Source organism: Barbus barbus (assembly GCF_936440315.1).
Source record: "Barbus barbus genome assembly, chromosome: 42".
Taxonomy (NCBI): Eukaryota; Metazoa; Chordata; class Actinopteri; order Cypriniformes; family Cyprinidae; genus Barbus; species Barbus barbus.
In genome coordinates, this window is record NC_136720.1 from 19,118,257 (window position 1) to 19,138,865 (window position 20,609).

Here is a 20,609-nt window from a genome sequence, read left to right on the forward strand (position 1 = left end):
TTTCTGTATCAATCTGCTTTAAGTTTAGTGTGACTTTATCTCCACACTGACTTCTGACTGACACGAGTCTGTCCTCAGTGAAGTGTCTCTTCACGCTGGAGGAGGAGTCCCGCTCATCAGCCTGACACTTTATTGATATATATGGAGAAAATCAAAATGCTGCTTTCTGATTTGTCACTGATTGTGTTTGATGATTTCCTCTGTTGTGTCTAATAAGGTAACAGTGAGTGTCATTGGCAGCTGTGAGTCTCTCTCTCTCTTTAGGGGGCTGACAGGAGCCAGTTTCTTCAGTGTGTTTGAGGAGCAGAGGAGAAACTTGTGCTGTTCTCTGAGTTGATGAAACAGTGTGTGTCGAGCTGAAGGAGAAGATGAAGAGCTGTCTGATGTTTCTGTGTTATATGGTAAAACTCATCACCTCTGGTAGGTATATACTGAGGGTCAATAGGTAATCTATTTAAAATAAGCTGAAATAATTTACATATAATGTTACACTTTACTACATATTACAGTATGTTTAATTAATTATTAATTGTCTCTCTCTCTCTCTCTCTCTCATGTGTAGACAGTGTGAGTGTGAGGTTGGTGAATGGCAATAATCCCTGTGCTGGTCGAGTGGAGGTTTATAATGATAGTCGTTGGGGAACAGTGTGTCATCGTTACTGGGATATTACTGATGCTGCAGTGGTGTGTAGAGAGCTGGACTGTGGGACGGCTGTAAAACCAACATATGATGCTCACTTTGGAGAAGGATCAGGACCAATTTCAATGGGTTATTTATACTGTAGTGGATCAGAGACTGCACTGAAAGACTGCCGGTCAGACAGCCAGTATGCACAGTACTGTAATCATAAAGAAGATGCTGGTGTCGTCTGTTCAGGTAAACTGCTCCAAACCTCAGACTGTTATTTCATCTCTCTCTTTCATAATTCTCACTCAAACAATAATTTATGCTGGTGTTTACAAACATCATTATCAATCTTATGAAACAGGCAGTCTGTTTAATTGTTTTGTTCATAATAATATATTAATCCTAATTCCTTGTTATTTTACAATAAACTATGATGAAGAGAATCACTATTAAATATGTCAAGTCTTTTGTATATTCAGATAGTCTGATTTTACAATCTTATTTACGTTGTTTATTTAATAAAGATTATAAAATTACGGATGTAAAATCAAATTACATATCTACGGTGAGCGGGAGGGGACATGTTTCACTTAGTTTAGTCGTAGCCACGAGATTATTTTGTCGAGATTAACGACATCCTTATATTTACGAGTTTAATGCATAAACAACCCGCGTGACCATAGCAACCTGGGATTATCAGAGATTGATCAAACATTTTTATCCATCCCACAGTCTTGTTAATCTGTTAACTGATCGTGTCTTTTTATTTAATATTTGTATTTTATTGTTATTATATAACTGTAGCCTAATATAATAATATTATTATATTAACTGGTTAGGGCTATATTTTTATATTTATAGTTATATATGCTTATTTCCCCTTTCAGTTCATGTATGATTCTACAAAATTAACGTTCTGTATAATTGCTAGTATTATTATGCTACTTTATATTTTACAAATACTGTAAACGCCTGACAATTATACCAATAAAGTTTTGACTTTATGATTGTATTTATGCCCATCTGTGATTATAAATGAGCGTGTTGTGTTTTCATTTACAAATTAAACTACGAGAATGATTCATTCATCAACAACAATTTAATTATAGTCTATTAATTAGCTGAAATAAAATGAAATATATTAAATTCAACCTTTAAACTGCACTTCATTACAAATTCCCACGAGTCATATAGCATGGTATGTCAGACATTTACAGTAAGATATTATTTACAAAACTGTTCAGAATGTAAAGTAAATAGATCGAAATGAAGGGAAAATAAATCAAATACGTAATAGGCTACAATAATAATAATAATAATAATAATAATCGACAAATATTATGGGAAAAAGACGATCAGTTAATGGACTTACAAGACTGTGGGATGGATAAAAATGTTTTCTTGTAGGACTTTTTTATTTTATGTACTTTATTACTTTATGTAACATTTATTCATGATAAACTTCTTTCAAATGCTGTCTACATCACACACATGGGTCTGTAGCCTATAGTTAATATAATAATTAGCCTAAATAACAGGATCTTGAAGCCACGACATAAGGATGTTGTTACCTCGACAAAATGATCTCGTGGCCTGGACAAAACTAAGTGAACCGAACATGTTCCCTCCGGATCACCTTACATATACAATTAGTGCAGATTAAGTGAATTAATTAAATAAAAAATGTCAAAATTTAATGACAGTTTTCTCTAGTCCTCCAGCTGATATGTTTAATTAATAATCTGTTCTTATATTTCAACAACTCAGAAAAAGGACTTCGACTTGTGGACGGGTCTCACCTGTGCTCTGGTAGAGTGGAGATGTTTGGTACAGAAGGATGGGGTTCAGTGTGTGACGCTGCCTTTGACCAGCAGGATGCAGAGGTTGTGTGTAGAGAGCTGGACTGTGGGGCTCCTGTACAGGTGCTGGGAGCAGCTGCTTTTGACAAAGGGAAAGGTCGTGTTTGGTCAGAGGAGATTCAGTGCAGAGGAAATGAATCTCAGATACACGACTGTTCACGATCATCTTCACAGATACAGAACTGTTCCCATGATGATGATGTGGGAGTGATCTGTTCAGGTTGAGTATTAACATTTGACATCTCTTTAGATAAATTACATATGTGATACACTGCTGTTGTATTGCTCAGTTATCTTGACACTAGTTTCATACTGTTTAAAAGAGCTGTCAGTTGTTTGTCCAGGTTACACTGATCTCAAACTGGTAAATGGTTCAGACTCTTGTTCTGGAAGAGTGGAGCTTCAGTTCCTCAATGAGTGGGGCACAGTGTGTGATGCATGCTGGGATATGAGGGCTGCCAGTGTCCTCTGCAGACAGCTGAATTGTGGGATTGCTGTGTCTGTTGTGGGATCAGACTGGTTTGGAGAGGGAAGTGGTGAAATCTGGTCTGATGTGTTTGATTGTGACGGGAATGAAACAAAACTCTCAGAATGTTCCATCTCTTCATGGAGTCGAGCTGAATGTTCTCATAGACGAGATGTTGGAGTCATCTGCTCTGGTGAGCACATTCACACCACACTGAGGTCATGGGTTTCAGACTAAAACTACACATTTTAACAAATGTAGTATATTTTAGATAAATATTCAATAACAAATAAAAACTCTCTCCAGAGAGTGAAGCTCATCTGAGGAACTGCAGCACAACACAAACTCTCAACTGCAGCTCCACACAACAGCTGTCAGAGAACTTTGGTGAGAAAATCAACATCTGGGCAGATTCTTTAGTTACTAGTGATATAAAATGTGCATGTACAATCACTGTTTTTCTTTCTCTGAGTATCAGGTCGCGGGTCCATCAGGCTGGTGGGTTCTGGGGGAGACTGTGCAGGGAGGCTGGAGGTTTTTCACAGCGGCTCATGGGGGACAGTGTGTGATGACTCCTGGGATATTAAAGATGCCCATGTGGTGTGCAGACAGCTGCAGTGTGGAGTGGCCCTCAGTAACCAGCAGGTACCAGCCTGGTTTGGTCCTGGTTCTGGACCCATATGGCTGGATGATGTGGAGTGTGAGGGGAATGAGACGTCCCTGTGGAGCTGCTCTTCTTCAGGCCGGGGAACACATGACTGCATACACAAGGAGGATGTAGGAGTCGTGTGCTCAGGTAAACAATAATGTAAATAATGATTTTATCTAAACTAAAGTTTTCTAAACTACTCACTTGTCCACACCTCAACATAACACTACTGAATCTACAGCACAAAACACAGCTGACCAATGTAGCCCGATTCCCAAACTAATCTCTAATCAGTCAGTTCTTTTTAGTGAATCACAGACACACAGTTTGCAGCTAACTTTGAGAATTAAATCAGTTACAGACTGGATGTTCATATGAAATATGCAGCTAAATATATGCATTTTGCATTTGGTCAGTATTAGTATTTTATATATTAATGAATTAATTATTTTTGTTTGTTTGTTCAGTGTTGTTTTAATATAAGAATTTATATAAATTTTGGCAAAGACTATTTAAACTAACTCCCACCAACATGTGATTGAGATAGTCAACACTAAAAAAAGATGTTTGTTGAGCATCAGTTTGATGTAGATGACTTAATAATATCAGAATTACGAGATAATTTTAAAGAAAAAAAAAGTTTTTGCTCTGTTTTTCTGAATTAATTAATTAATCTGAGATAATTAAGTCATTAATTCAGAAAAACAGAGCAAAAACTTTTTTTTTCATTAAAAATTATCTCGTAATTCTGAGATAATTAACTCGTTAATTCAGAAAAACAGAGTAGATTTTTTTTCCTCAAGTGAATGCAATACGCTTCCGTAGTTTGATAGATGGTAAAGCGCATGCTTTTTGATGCGATTGACCCGAGTTCGAATCCGCCTTTTGCCAAACTTTTTCCCTCCCTTTTAAAATCGCATACCACACCGGAAAGGCATTTATCTTCAATAAAAATAAAGGAAATAATCAAAAAGTTGAAAATAAAGTATCGGGTAGGGTTAGGGTAGGTGTAGGGAGGGCTTTATTGTCCTAATAAGGTGGTGTCCGAAACCATAGTGGATGTTCTCGAGTGCACTCATTCAATCCCACAATGCACCGCAAACACGAGTTCAACCGATGTACACTCAACCATAGTCTATGGCTGTGTCCAAATTCAGGGTCTGCATCCTTCGGAGTACTCATTTGAAGGATGTTACGTCACAGCGCCGCGACGAAGGCTGTCCAAATTCGTAGGATCCTTCAAATGCGGCCCACAAATACGTCCTCCTTTTCCCCGAATTGGAAGGATGGGTGTGGTGGATCCTTTCCCGTCCTACCTATCCCATAATTCTTTTCGGCAGAGCGTAATGGCGAACGAAGCGAGCGGTAGCGGAGTGGGAGAGGAGTTTCTCTGACAAAACAAGCTAAAGTTTATGCTTCGGCTCAATGAATTTGTAGTTGAAATTAGTAGAATACTTAAAACAAATAAAAATAGGCTATAATGGCTTACCTGGATGTGACTGTCTTGTAGTCTGATATAAAAAACTCTCCGACAACGAGCAAAGAAAGTATTTAATTTATTTAATTGCTTTATTTCTTCCAAAATAATTAAAATGAGGAGAATAACTCTTTGTTTGTCCATTTTCCCGCTTCTTGCTTGGCGCTGTCACGGTTGCTAGGCGACAGGATATGAGCAACGGGTAAGGGAGGGAACTGAAAGAAGGGTAGGCTGTCCAAATTCACAAACACCGACTTCCGGGTTTTGCGGACGTCGGAGGATCCCTCCTCCTTCAACCGGGTAGGAAGGATCCTAAGGAGGATGCAGACCCTGAATTTGGACACAGCCACACTCAACCATATGCACTCAACGGCTCGAGAATGCCCAGAATGCACTGCGAGAGTCGCGCGCTGAATGAATTCCCGCGTCTCGCCAGAAGATGGCGCCCGCAGCTGAATCATCCATTCATTGATTATAGAAGCGCTCGTCCACGGCGTAATGCAACACAGGTACAAAATGTTTTGTAAATTGACTATTAGGGTTTATACATAATGTGCATAATAATGTAATATACATAATATGCAAAAACGGCAGTCCGGAGCACTCAGTGTCCGAATTCACTCACTCGTTTTCATTCACTCCTTCAAGTGGACTTTATAGTGGACTAATGTAGGGAATAGTGAATCAATGAGGGTATAGGGGGCGATTTCGGATACAGCCATCGTCTTATATTCGGGTCAATACGGGCAATTTACACTCAATACGTTATTATTGCGTAAGTTACTGTTTTATAATTTACTACAATACTGAGGTGCAGATAATCGCCACTATTTGCAATAAGTAGTATAAATAGCAGAAAATCCTGCTGTTTTAACAGTGTAAACAGAATCCATCGCTATTTGCACTTAGTGTAAATATAATCTAATTGATATTTGCACTTAGTGTAAGCATCTGTCACTATTTACACTTATTAGCCGCTGCCAAAAAAATTATGGAAATATTAATGAACTGTAATTGTTAGGATTAATCAGAATCATTAACTGATGTATAATTCCCATCCCTAATTAAAACGCTGTCATTCTGTGAGTTGAGGTTGATTCTCATCCTTTTCCAGAGTTTAAAGAGATCAGGTTAACTGAGGGCTGTGAAGGGAATGTGGAGGTTTTCTACAAAGGATCCTGGGGAAATGTGTGTTACAACAAGATGGACAGAGACACAGCGAGTCTGATCTGTCAAGAGCTGAACTGTGGAAGATCTGGCAGTGAACCCAGTAATTCAGAGGGACTGAAGACTCATAATTGGCTTGATAAACTTGATTGTCGACGACATGATTCCACTTTATGGCAGTGTCCATCTTCACCCTGGGGACTGAATGACTGCAGTAGAGATGAAGTGGCCAAAATCACCTGCTCAAGTGAGATGATATTTAACTCATTTAAGATGGTTAGAAATGGTTTTGTTTGTTTAAATATTATTATTTTTCTGTCTTTTAATTATTTTGTGGCATTCAGTGGTAAATTAAATGTTAACGTTTTAATCTCAGAGGATCAGACACGAGAGTCTCCTCAGAGTCTTCTGACATGTTCTACCTCACCAGCTCCATACAAGAGACAGTGTTCAAGTAAGTTTATTATGATTTAATTTATTTTTTATTATTATCACAACTTTAAACTTGTTGTGAATGTTGCTGATTGATGTGTTTGTTTCAGATCATATTCCTCTCAGACTGAGTGGAGGGGAGGGCCGGTGCTCTGGGAGGCTGGAGGTGTATCATAACACTGTGTGGGGCTCAGTCTGTGATGATCAGTGGGACATCAGCGATGCTCAGGTGGTCTGCAGGCAGCTGGGTTGTGGAGCAGCACTGAGGGCTGATGGGAATTCAGTCTTTGGTGCTGGTGAAGGTGTTGTGTGGCTGAACAGAGTCGAGTGCAGAGGGAATGAGATTCACCTGTGGGACTGTCCTCTCTCCCTGAAAAACCACACTGACTGCTCCCGCAAAGAGCACGCTGGACTCACCTGTGCAGGTCACAGCAAACACTGAGGAATATTATTAATTTGATGATCTTTTTATGTATTCAAGACAATCGTGAATTTAAATGTGTTTGTTTCTGTTTTTCCAGATTTGTCAGTGTCCACTACTCCTGCCACAACAACATCAGCTTCTCCTCCAGTTTCTCCTCCAGTTTCTTCTTCAGTGCGCTCAACATCAGTCTCTCCTTCACAAACTCCTCCAGCAGCATCTCTCTCCGTCCCCCCAGTGTTTGTGATTGTACTGGGAGTTGTGCTCTTACTGCTCTTAGTGCCACTGCTTATACTGATTCAGCAGAACAGAGTGATGAGGAGAGGTAGGAGAGATCCAGAGACTGTCATATTGTGTCTTATTCAGTGTGTGATCAGTCATGTGTTGTGAACTGACAGCAGGTTTGTCTGTCTACACTCACAGCTCTCTCTAAGAGGAGACACAGGACGACGACTGAGGCCGTTTATGAGGAGATTCAGCACAGACACAATCACTTCACTCAGAGGGGTGAGCCATGAGCCATCAAGCTCATTTAATACCATTAATAAGAGTCTGTCAGACAGCTGATGTTCATCTATTATTAGTCCTGTTAAACCTCCTGCTTCAAACCACAGAATTCCTGACAGAAAACCACAGAGCTGCAGGTGCATGTTTATATATGTGTGTGTGTGTGTGTGTGTGTGTGTCAGTGAGTGTCTCTTCCTGTGTGTATTTTTAGATTATCATAAGGAGATGTTCATGTTTTTAAGTGTAAGTGCAGGTGTGTGTGTGATAGTGTGTGTGTGTGTGTGTGTATTTCTGGAAGGCAGTTAGGAATGGGTTCATGTGAGGATACTTGTGTGTTTGTTAATAGGCCCAACAAAAAAGGATTTCTGCCTATAATGCTTTTAAATGTGAATAATTAATATTTGTGCTGTGTTATGTTCTTTATGATCCAGAGGAAATGAGGATCCAGTCTGTTTTTAATGATAAACATGTTTCTGACTGCTCTGCTTTAACAGGGAGTCTCATCTCTGAAGAACTGCATTCTGGGTATGAAGATGCGGATGAGCTTCTCTCAGGTTAGAGAGATGAAGGGCATATTTATGTCACATTCCACTCAAATCCATTTTAAAGAATTCACCTAAATAAATAAACAAATAAATAAATAAATTCTGTTATATATTTGATTAATGACTTGATACTATTCAAATACTGTTACTCAATTATATATTAAAAGTCTGCTCTCCTTTTTTTAGCAAAAGAGTTCAAGACTGCATATTATGATGATGTCACCAACGGCAGTGGCCTAAAAGGTCAGTGACCTTTTTAATTGATCACATGATTCATTATCAAATTATTAATACATTTTCAGTCTCATGATCTGCAATAAGAACATATTTTGGCTTTTGTATCCAAACATATTGTGTGTTGATGCAGAAGAGATGCTGAAGGAAATCAATCCGGGATACTATGATGATGTCATCACTGATGGACTGAAAGCAGATCGTGAGACAGGTGTCTCTCTCTTACTCTACAACAGCATAGAACACAATTTTAAATTGAAATATTACAGTATATTTAAGGTAGATATTTCAGATTTGTTCTGAACGTAATGAATGTGTGAATTTACAGAAGAAACACCTGAGAGCTATGATGATGTCATGACGAGCGAACTGAACTCTGAGATCAAAAAAGGTGTTTTAGTTTTGTATTTTTTTATATATATTCCTTTAAATCAAGATCATTACAAATTACATTACATTACAGTTATTTGGCTTATTCAATTTTGATAAATTTTTATGTGTAGTGAACACACCAGAGAATTATGATGATGTCATCATTAATAGACTGAGATCTCAAGGTGAAACAGGTGAGATGCACAGAACTACATTTTCCTTTTCTTTCTTTCTTCTTTTTTAATCCCCATTTGGATATTTACATGAGTATCAGACATGTGTCCTGTGTAATCAAGGGAAAATGGATCTTTCAAATGAGATATTGTTTTATAAATATGATGTTTTCATTCTTGATCAGAGAGAGTTCAGGAGGAGTATGATGATGTGATGAGGGTCAGTGAAGATGTGAGAAACCTGTTGGGTACGTTACTATAACCCTTTGTTCTCATTATATTAACATCTTTATTTATATTTTAATCTTTTAAATAGTTTTCCATTTTTTAGACTTTTAAAATATTATTCTAATGATAATATTTGACATGGTTTTAAGATTTTGTTTTTAATAACAGATTATGATGATGTGGAGGACAAACAAAGAAGCGCTTCAATAAATCTGAACAAAGTTTGAGTGATATGTTATTGATGTCAGATCTCAGGTTATATTTTTGTATTAAAATTGAGTTTGAGTTTGTCTTTGTGAGATGTTTTGTATTGTTTTTTTTTTGGCCTTGTTAATATCAATAAAAACATTTCAGACCAAATTGTGTATTTCAGTAAGACATTCCACAACAAAACACAACCATGTTGACAATCAAAGACATCCTAAATATAAGCCTATATGAGCATCAGTGATTAAACAGCCCTCAACATGCAGCACCACAGCAAGTACTGGAGTTTTGAGAGTTGATAAATGCTGATCTTTGCATTTATTTTGGATGCATTAAGTAGCCTAACTTCTACAACAGAAACACACAAAAGTGTGTATCAAATATTATCTTATGTGATCAGATGTGTTTTTAACCAATAATTAAATATGCATATTGCTTATCTACTGGGCGTTTTACTTTTATATGCATCATTTATCAGGCTTTAGAAGTGTTTTGTTATATGTGTAATTCAACAACATGTAACACCTGTAACACATTTAAAATGCATATTTCTTCTCCATAAACCATATGAAGCACTTTATAATTAAACAATATATTGTGAATTAATAATGCTTAATAACAGATCATTAGAACCCCAGTGCAGCTCATGTCACATCCATCAATATACTGTAAAACAAGCGTAATTGCCTGTTGTGTGACGTCAAGGCAATTTCATACTTTTGGGTATTTTTTAAATTCTTTTGTTGGAAATTGTCCTTACCTGCAGTCATGAAAAAAAAATGAATAAAAGTTTAACTTTTATTAATAAAATAAATAACTTAATAAAAGCTTATTTATTGCTTACAAACAATAGTATATAATTGCATGTTTTATTTTGGTTGATTGTAGATAAGTATCCACTAAACAGAGTTCCCATTTTGTTACCTCTGTGTTAATATAAACACTCACTGGACACTTCAACTGCTCGTTAATGCAAATACTGTATCTAATCAGCCAATCATGCCTTGATGCATTTAGGCATGTAGACATGGACAAGACAATCTGCTAAAGTTCAAACTGGGCATCAGAATGAGGAAGCTGTTTTAAGTGACTTTGAAAGTGACATGGCTGTTGGTGCCAGACTGGCTGGTCTGAGTATTCCAGTAAATCCTGATCTACTGGGATTTTCCTACACAACCCATAGGGTTTACAAAGAATGGTCAAAAAAAGAGAAAATGCTCTACATGAAATAAACTATATTTTTAGCTGTAATGTAGATGTGAACAAATAAATTAACATTTTCTGTCCAGAAAAATGAGAAGCTCCCTCATGTGGTGACACAAGGAAAAGACTCTTGTCTGCTCCTCTTTACAAAAAGAAACGTTTTGCTCCCATCTGCTGGATGAATTACACAATGTAGTGTTAAACACACTTATACAAATGTCTTTGATATAATGGCAAATTGATATCTTTAGAACAGAAACCAATGTTTATTTATAAATCTTGTCTGAATAGCCTTTGCTATGTTGTACGCATTCAGTCCAGTTCATTTTATAATGTATTAACATACTGTTTATTGTGCTCTTGATTAGAACATAATGGTCAAGTAAAATCCCCCAAATATATATATATTTTTTTTTTTCAAAAATAACTTTTTTTTAAATTTTCAGTTTATTATAATTTATAGCAAAAATAAACTATTTAAACAGTTTCAGTAAGTGAGCAGTCAGTCATTAGTGTTTGTATCTGTTGTGTTCAGGTTCAGGCTTTGATGCTGAATATAAGCTGCAGTGTTTCTGTACACCGGAAAAAAATACTTTTCTTTAGGGATGTATCGATACCACTTTTTCCAGTACTCGCCCGATACCGAAACTTTTATTTTTGGTACCTGCCGATACCGAGTACCGATACCGATATTTTCATTGCATTTGTAAATGTTTAAATATTGGGTACAGAAACCAGAAGAGTATGTATAATGTTAGTTGGTTAACTTCCTTTATCAAATAGAAACAGTCAAATCAAAATTTATTCAGACACCTTCAACATTTCTCACATTACCACAGTTTATTCGCTATAGTTTAGAAAATGTCATAATAAAATATGACGAACTCAGAGTTAAACTGTGTCAGAACAAATTTAGCTTGATAATGCAAGATAACTTTGATAGAAAGGTATATAATGGATTACAATCAACCAAAAATTATTCAGACAGCTAAGTAAGTAATTTTATTTGTCACATACATAATCATACAGAGTATAACCAGCAGTGAAATGTAGGTATTATAGGAAGAGATACAGCTTGACATGAGGAGAGGAGGGAGAAAAAAAATAATTCACAGACTATATTCTTATGAGGGTACAGTGTGAGAACAGAAAAAACACCCCAGCAACAAAAAGCACATAGTCAATCAACAACATAGTCACACGACTGCAACAGGGTAGTAATCCAGTTCTGGCAAGCAGCCATCCGGTCCTGCAGCCATTCTCGGCGCCGGTCGGACCCCGCTTGTCAGGCTGGCGGAACAAAGCGGCGAAGGCAAGGGATCGAGGTTAGGAGGTGAATGCATATCTGTGTATGTGCGTATGTGTATGTGCCTGTGGAGCCGCCACGCTGGCATACAAATCAAGTTGTCTCAGTCCGCAGAATGTGATAGCGACACAGCACGTTGCTATGGACACAGCCTTGATCAGGACCCAGACAGAGTCAACAATCCGCAGGTGTCTGTGGAAGGGAAGAAGGAATGCAAGAGCGTCACACTGCAGTGCTCTTCCCGGGTTGTTTCCCAACACGACCTTGTCTGAAGCCGTGCTGTTTTGAGAGAGCCGAAAGAAGATAAGATTGTTTAGTCTTGGTGCGAGTAGCCGTATTCCAATTTTCACGGCACCTCTCTTTGTCCATTCTGGTCTCCAAATCCATCAATTTTTCTTTTCAAATCCGAAAGCTTCTCCGTGATAGACTCCATATTGCGGTTAATAGGCTGACCGCTCTGCCCACTGCTTCAATCATAACGGGCAGCATAGTGAGGCTTTTGACAGCTGTACCCGTTTCCTGAATTTTACGATAACCCAGGGCAAAGCCTAATCCAATCAGCAGAAGACCTGTTATCATGGTTCCGAATAGGTAGATATCTTCAATGTCCTCCACGGAAAGAGCCGCCAGACACACGACCTGCCACCTTTCCCATGCGTCCATCGTATATCCAGCTGCGAAAGTTCCGCTGGGACAATCAGGTTCCCCCGAACCTAAACTTCTCGTCGAGAAAATTGTCAATTGCATTGAGAGACCAGTTGATCAAATCCATGATTTTTCAGTTTGGAGAGCAGTGCAGAGAGAGTCTCTCAAGTATTAGACAATAGACAATAGACAATAGACAAGACGAGAGAGCAAAGCAGGGAAGGGAAGGTAAGGGGAGGAGAGGGAGGAAAAAATGCGACCGCCTTCGCTGAGGAGAGTCTGTGAATTAACAGCATTAGAGCTGCTCCATTGCAGCGGCTCAGTAGACTGTAATCACGCGTTTTGCTGTAATAATGCAGGGAACCACTCGTTATAAGCCTCCTAAATGTGATATTTTCAGAAATAAAAGTTTTTTTTTTTCAGATTTTTTTAATCTGAAACGTGTTGCAATTTATATTCCAAAGCCACTCATATAGGCTAATGCAGAATAAAGAGTTTTATAAACTAATAAGACATGTTTTTATGTCATTCTTGATCAGAGAGAGTTCAGGAGGAGTATGATGATGTGATGAGTGTCAGTGAAGATGTGAGAAACCTGTTGGGTAAGTTACTATAACCCTAGTGTTCTCATTATGTTATCTTTATTTATATTTTAATAATCTTTAAAATTTTAAATAAAAAAAATATATATTCATCCACATTTGACATGATTTGATTTTAATAACAGATTATGATGATGTGGAGGAGGAGTCCAACAAAGAAGATGGCCTAATGATTACAGCTGACTCAGCTCAAAAAATTTGAACTCTTAAAAGCTTTGAGTGATATTGTTATTGATGTCAAATCTCAGGTTTTTGTGTTTCTCACTTTTTTGTATTAAAAGGGTCATCAGATGCCCATTTTCCACAAGTTGATATTATTCTTTAGGGTCTCAATGAAAAGTCTATAACATACTTTGGTTAAAATTTCTCAATGGTAGTGTAAAAAGCACCTTTTTACCCAGTCAAAATCAGCTCTGTTTTCAGCAAGCCATTCTAGTCCATGTTGCTTTAAATGCTAATGAGCTCTGCTCGCCCCGCCCCTATCTTCTGTGGAGTGACGAGCAGTACGGTTTACTTTAATGTATTAACATATTGTTTATTGTGCTCTTGATTAGAACATAATGGTCAAGTAAAATCCCCCAAATATATATATATATTTTTTTTTCAAAAATAACTTTTTTTAAAATTTTCAGTTTATTATAATTTATAAATTTATAGCAAAAATAAACTATTTAAACAGTTTCAGTAAGTGAGCAGTCAGTCATTAGTGTTTGTATCTGTTGTGTTCAGGTTCAGGCTTTGATGCTGAATATAAGCTGCAGTGTTTCTGTACACCGGAAAAAAATGCTTTTCTTTAGGGATGTATCGATACCACTTTTTCCAGTACTCGCCCGATACCGAAACTTTTATTTTTGGTACTTGCCGATACCGAGTACCGATACCGATATTTTCATTGCATTTGTAAATGTTTAAATATTGGGTACAGAAACCAGAAGAGTATGTATAATGTTAGTTGGTTAACTTCCTTTATCAAATAGAAACAGTCAAATCAAAATTTATTCAGACACCTTCAACATTTCTCACATTACCACAGTTTATTCGCTATAGTTTAGAAAATGTCATAATAAAATATGACGAACTCAGAGTTAAACTGTGTCAGAACAAATTTAGCTTGATAATGCAAGATAACTTTGATAGAAAGGTATATAATGGATTACAATCAACCAAAAATTATTCAGACAGCTAAGTAAGTAATTTTATTTGTCACATACATAATCATACAGAGTATAACCAGCAGTGAAATGTAGGTATTATAGGAAGAGATACAGCTTGACATGAGGAGAGGAGGGAGAAAAAAAATAATTCACAGACTATATTCTTATGAGGGTACAGTGTGAGAACAGAAAAAACACCCCAGCAACAAAAAGCACATAGTCAATCAACAACATAGTCACACGACTGCAACAGGGTAGTAATCCAGTTCTGGCAAGCAGCCATCCGGTCCTGCAGCCATTCTCGGCGCCGGTCGGACCCCGCTTGTCAGGCTGGCGGAACAAAGCGGCGAAGGCAAGGGATCGAGGTTAGGAGGTGAATGCATATCTGCGTATGTGCGTATGTGTATGTGCCTGTGGAGCCGCCACGCTGGCATACAAATCAAGTTGTCTCAGTCCGCAGAATGTGATAGCGACACAGCACGTTGCTATGGACACAGCCTTGATCAGGACCCAGACAGAGTCAACAATCCGCAGGTGTCTGTGGAAGGGAAGAAGGAATGCAAGAGCGTCACACTGCAGTGCTCTTCCCGGGTTGTTTCCCAACACGACCTTGTCTGAAGCCGTGCTGTTTTGAGAGAGCCGAAAGAAGATAAGATTGTTTAGTCTTGGTGCGAGTAGCCGTATTCCAATTTTCACGGCACCTCTCTTTGTCCATTCTGGTCTCCAAATGCATCAATTTTTCTTTTCAAATCCGAAAGCTTCTCCGTGATAGACTCCATATTGCGGTTAATAGGCTGACCGCTCTGCCCACTGCTTCAATCATAACGGGCAGCCTAGTGAGGCTTTTGACAGCTGTACCCGTTTCCTGAATTTTACGATAACCCAGGGCAAAGCCTAATCCAATCAGCAGAAGACCTGTTATCATGGTTCCGAATAGGTAGATATCTTCAATGTCCTCCACGGAAAGAGCCGCCAGACACACGACCTGCCACCTTTCCCATGCGTCCATCGTATATCCAGCTGCGAAAGTTCCGCTGGGACAATCAGGTTCCCCCGAACCTAAACTTCTCGTCGAGAAAATTGTCAATTGCATTGAGAGACCAGTTGATCAAATCCATGATTTTTCAGTTTGGAGAGCAGTGCAGAGAGAGTCTCTCAAGTATTAGACAATAGACAATAGACAATAGACGAGACGAGAGAGCAAAGCAGGGAAGGGAAGGTAAGGGGAGGAGAGGGAGGAAAAAATGCGACCGCCTTCGCTGAGGAGAGTCTGTGAATTAACAGCATTAGAGCTGCTCCATTGCAGCGGCTCAGTAGACTGTAATCACGCGTTTTGCTGTAATAATGCAGGGAACCACTCGTTATAAGCCTCCTAAATGTGATATTTTCAGAAATAAAAGTTTTTTTTTTTCAGATTTTTTTAATCTGAAACGTGTTGCGATTTATATTCCAAAGCCACTCATATAGGCTAATGCAGAATAAAGAGTTTTATAAACTAATAAGACATGTTTTTATGTCATTCTTGATCAGAGAGAGTTCAGGAGGAGTATGATGATGTGATGAGTGTCAGTGAAGATGTGAGAAACCTGTTGGGTAAATTACTATAACCCTATTGTTCTCATTATGTTATCTTTATTTATATTTTAATAATCTTTAAAATTTTAAATTAAAAAAATATATATTCATCCACATTTGACATGATTTGATTTTAATAACAGATTATGATGATGTGGAGGAGGAGTCCAACAAAGAAGATGGCCTAATGATTACAGCTGACTCAGCTCAAAAAATTTGAACTCTTAAAAGCTTTGAGTGATATTGTTATTGATGTCAAATCTCAGGTTTTTGTGTTTCTCACTTTTTTGTATTAAAAGGGTCATCAGATGCCCATTTTCCACAAGTTGATATTATTCTTTAGGGTCTCAATGAAAAGTCTATAACATACTTTGGTTAAAATTTCTCAATGGTAGTGTAAAAAGCACCTTTTTACCCAGTCAAAATCAGCTCTGTTTTCAGCAAGCCATTCTAGTCCATGTTGCTTTAAATGCTAATGAGCTCTGCTCGCCCCGCCCCTATCTTCTGTGGAGTGACGAGCAGTACGGTTTACTTTATCCGCGAAACTGGCTAACTAGCATGTTTTTAGGAAAGGTGATTTGCAAAGATTCATAAAAAACCCTTATACTCACTTCTTTTGTAGATGAAGCTGGATCACGAATGATTCGTGCGAACATGGACGCATTTAGGCAGATCGGGGATCGGCGCATTCCCTTCAAAACGAAAGTAAAGTCAATCCTCTGCATCTTCAGCGGCTCAGATGTTGGGAGTAAATGATGACTGCTATGTTCATTATTACATCCAGTGTTGGGGAGTAACTAGTTACATGTAACGGAATTACGTAATTTAATTACAAAATAAAAGTAATTGTAATTAGTTACAGTTACTAAGAAAAAAAAAAACTGTAATTAAATTACAGTTACTCATGAAAATGTTAATGATTACAAAGGGGGTTACATCTGATTTCTTTCACACACACTCCCACATACAGATTTAACTGATTTCTTTGATTAACTGATTAACTGAATTGCAGTGACTGCTCTAAAATATGAAACAGCAATTTTTCAGAAGTTTATAACATGCTTATCCGATAACTCTTATATTTCCTATATGGGTTTATGTGTATGCTTTATTTTTAAAGATTAACGGTTTAGGTTTTTGGGGATTAAAAAAAGGTGTGAATTTTTATCATTGTAGGGTTGTGTCCACATACTGCTATATATACATTTATATATAAATGAAGATATTTTGCATCCAATGTCTCGTTTAAAATTAAAATATTATAATCTTAATTCAAGTGATGAAGGATTTCGAAAGTCTGACAGATATTAGTGTTGAGTTCTACTGTAAGTTTAACCCTGTCTGGTTTACATGTTTGAAAATGATTAACAGTTGAAAACATTAGAAATTTAGAAAAGTAATCAAATGTAATCAGTTAAAAAAAACGAAATTCGAATACGTCACCTAACAAGTCAGAATATTTATATCTGAAACCTCACTATTGTTACGTGTCTGTTTCTGTTTAGTTCCCTTTTGCCCTTATTTGGTTCTTCCTGTTCTTGTTTCCTGTTATTTGTTAATCATCTTTTAGTCTTTTCACCTGTGTTCCAATTAATTATCTCGTTTACTCGTTTGTTCCGGTTCCTTTTAAAGTCCTCAGTTTCCCTTGAGTCTTTGTCCTGTCATGAAGTGTAACCTTTGTTTTGAGATCGTGTTTCTTATTAAAATAACTTTTTGGTTATCCCTGGATTCCTTTAAAGGATGGAAACGTTACAACTATACATTCTTACAATGCAGATGTTCTAAGCCTGTAAATGGTTGCTTAATGTTGGTAATTTCTCCTTCTTATTAAAAAAATACATTCATATTCATTGTAGAAGTGAATATTTGAACGAGACATCTCAACATGTATTACAAATATCAAAGTGTTCATTCTGAAATCTGAATAAAGATATGCATTGTAATGTATGCACTGTGTGCAGTTATTCACTGTGCTTATGTAATTATGTTGTGTTGTAATATTGTTTTATTAGTACAGTAGGATAACTGCAAATGTTTCAACATTGATTTTGTTAACAGTATGCAATTTGAAGCACTTAATGAGTTAAACGTTGGTTAAATTAATAATTACATAAAATACATTTTACTCCTATGGAAACTAATTCAGTGAAACGACATAAAAGTTTCTCAGTCTTGAAGAGTCTGTGATGTGATGATGTGTGTGATGATGATTCTGCAGGTCTGTTATTATATAATCTATTTCTACAATATATTTTTGCTTTTTAGTTATTTTTCACACTGTTCCTTTAAGGGCTGTACAGACAAAAATGTCACTTTATCTGTTTAATGTTACCTTTAAGAGCTTATAATGTGTGTGAGAACAATGATCACACTAAACAATGATCTCTTCATTAATGGACAGCACTGGACGAGTTACACAGAACTGCATTAAATATTCTTCTTTTATGTGTATTAGTTTAAAGGTAACTGTGTATATAACCCTGTAAGGATTACAGAAACTCAGACACTTTGAACTCCTGAGATGGACAACACACACACACAGTGCATTAACATACAGACATCTGTCTCCACACCCCACTGAGAGAGAATACAAGAAAATGCCTCTCTCACATATGCATCAGTTCCTTTCCTTCACTCACTCAGAATGATCAATAGAAGAATGTAATATTCTACATTAATGCAAGTGTTATTTACAGTCATGTTTGGTATCATTTGAATTGTCTCAGGGCGACTGGTATAATGGTCTCATTCTTATAAGAAGTAAACTAAAAGGTAATACAAATCCTAAGAGTTCAGAGACATTTTGCATACTGTAGAGGGCGGACCGCACCTAATGGTTTTCATGCAAATTACCTTCTGTCCCAAAAGGTGCCAACTCGACTTGATTAAATTGCAAATTACAATTGTTAGTTCCTGTCTCGAGTTTGGGGGATGTTTATTCTGGTCTGAAGTACTTAAAGAAATGTGGCAAAAGGATCGGGGCGATTCTGTAACCAGACGCCCGTGGTGTGGTATGTCTCAATGCTCATACTATGTATTACTATAAAGTCAGGTATGCATTCTTTACTCATAGATTTATCTTTGAGAATTCGATGTTTTGTATTGATATGATTTGATCTCTTTGAATTGCTGTGGAATTGACATGATACATACAGTATTTACCTGACTGATAATAAATTGTTACATTTGACCTTATTCTGTTTTACTCTGTAATTATTGACTCTAGTAGATTACGTTGCATCCTTGTTAAAGACATGAGTAACCGAATGAACGAGTAAATATAAAGTTAAGAGTTAACTAGAATAATCAAATATCAGAATAATAAATTAGAAATGGACAAGCAATCAATTTGTATTTCAAGTTAAATACGAGGTCATAAAGAAATGGAGTCAGATTAAATGATAAAATGGAGTCAGATTAAAGTTTAATTAAAATTGAAGAACTTTGCACATTTGGAAAGACCGAGCACGCAGGAAACCTTCATCCACCACCGGAGACCTTCTTTGGGCCGGATGGGTGGAGCCTTACAACCCAAACGACCAGATTAAATAGAAACAAAGGAATTTTAATGAACTCTGGAACTAAAAAAACACATTGGCACAACCATAAAACATCATCATAACATCAACACAAGACCAAAAACTAAAGAAACTGTAATATATGCTGCAGGGAGTAATCAAAGGAACAGAAGTGTGAGCTAATCAGAGGCTTACCAAAAACAGAACAGAACTGACACGGGACAATTAGTAACAAAAATATAATATAAATATTAAATACTTCTGAAGAAATGTTTATAAAATGTGTTGCTAACTGTTCAAAATCGAAGATTTAAGATTTAAATTCCATTAGTAATTTAGTAGTTTGCACAACACTGATCTGTCATGAACTGAACTCTTGAAGATGGTGTTGAGTCGGCTCATAACTGAAGTGAAATGGAGACCATATGACTCAAATTTCTTACTGGGGACAGTGAAGATAGACTGATACACACCTGAGACCCTTCCCCACAGGACAGATGCTAAAGCAGGTATGTTTAGAAGTTTATATCCCTTCTGTCCTTGACGGCAGGAAGAAGTGTGCTTAATGTGCACTTATTATACATCAAATTAAAGGGCACTTAAGTATATCTAAACTGAGTACTCACTTTATGTTTCTTAACACACTTTAAGTGCACTTAAACATGTGCTTTGTAATATTGTGCAATTAAGTTTTACTTACATTTTAAATAAAAATTTAAATAAAAAAATAAAATGTGCGTCATTCTTTAAAGAGGTAGTTATGTTAATGTATTGATTAATATACTAAAGCACATGTAAAATAATTGACTTTCATTTCAGCTGAAGTGTGTTTTCCAAAATTATTTTTTTTATGTATTTTGAAAGTGTTTAAAAATTATAATATATACTGTGTTTATTTTTCTTCTAAACTTCATTATAATTTAAAAAAAAAAAATGGATTGTACTAAAAATGTGTTAGTACACTGGTAATTTAAATTTAACACAGATTAATGTTTTAAAATTCTTTCAAAATTAAGGCCCATTAAATATCATTAAAACAAAATTAATTTAATTTAAATTCTGTTAATTCTCTCTCAAGATATCTAAAATATCAAGAGTTGGAAAATAAGAGTTTTTTTTCTGTATAAATGATTATTATGAGAACCAAATAAAAATACGATAAATATCACTGCTACTGTATTTACGTCACTCTGTCATGCTGTGTATTAATTATAATATATTATAGAAGCAGACAAAGAATA

General features: G+C 36.6%; 2 protein-coding genes across 2 annotated transcripts in view; both read left to right on the forward strand.

Moving 5' to 3' along the window:
• Positions 1-368: 368 nt before the first annotated feature.
• LOC306861866 (scavenger receptor cysteine-rich type 1 protein M130-like) lies at positions 369-9,515 on the forward strand (the record flags this gene model as incomplete). Its single annotated transcript, XM_079404353.1, has 18 exons — positions 369-420; positions 563-877; positions 2,396-2,707; positions 2,832-3,146; positions 3,260-3,340; positions 3,432-3,749; positions 6,194-6,493; positions 6,623-6,700; positions 6,789-7,103; positions 7,200-7,424; positions 7,523-7,606; positions 8,101-8,160; positions 8,338-8,394; positions 8,519-8,596; positions 8,714-8,776; positions 8,889-8,951; positions 9,116-9,178; positions 9,327-9,515. 18 exons carry the CDS (start codon positions 369-371, stop codon positions 9,383-9,385), a joined length of 2,838 nt encoding a protein of 945 aa, XP_079260479.1. The 3' UTR covers positions 9,386-9,515.
• A 953-nt stretch (positions 9,516-10,468) lies between these two features.
• Positions 10,469-20,609, forward strand: part of LOC306861867 (scavenger receptor cysteine-rich type 1 protein M130-like) — a gene marked incomplete at both ends in the record, with an annotated part of 29,095 nt that continues 18,954 nt past the window's right edge. The window contains 3 exons of the mRNA XM_079404354.1: positions 10,469-10,493; positions 13,059-13,121; positions 15,806-15,868. Of these exons, the coding sequence (XP_079260480.1) occupies positions 10,469-10,493; positions 13,059-13,121; positions 15,806-15,868 (151 nt within the window). The remainder of the gene's footprint in view (positions 10,494-13,058; positions 13,122-15,805; positions 15,869-20,609) is intronic.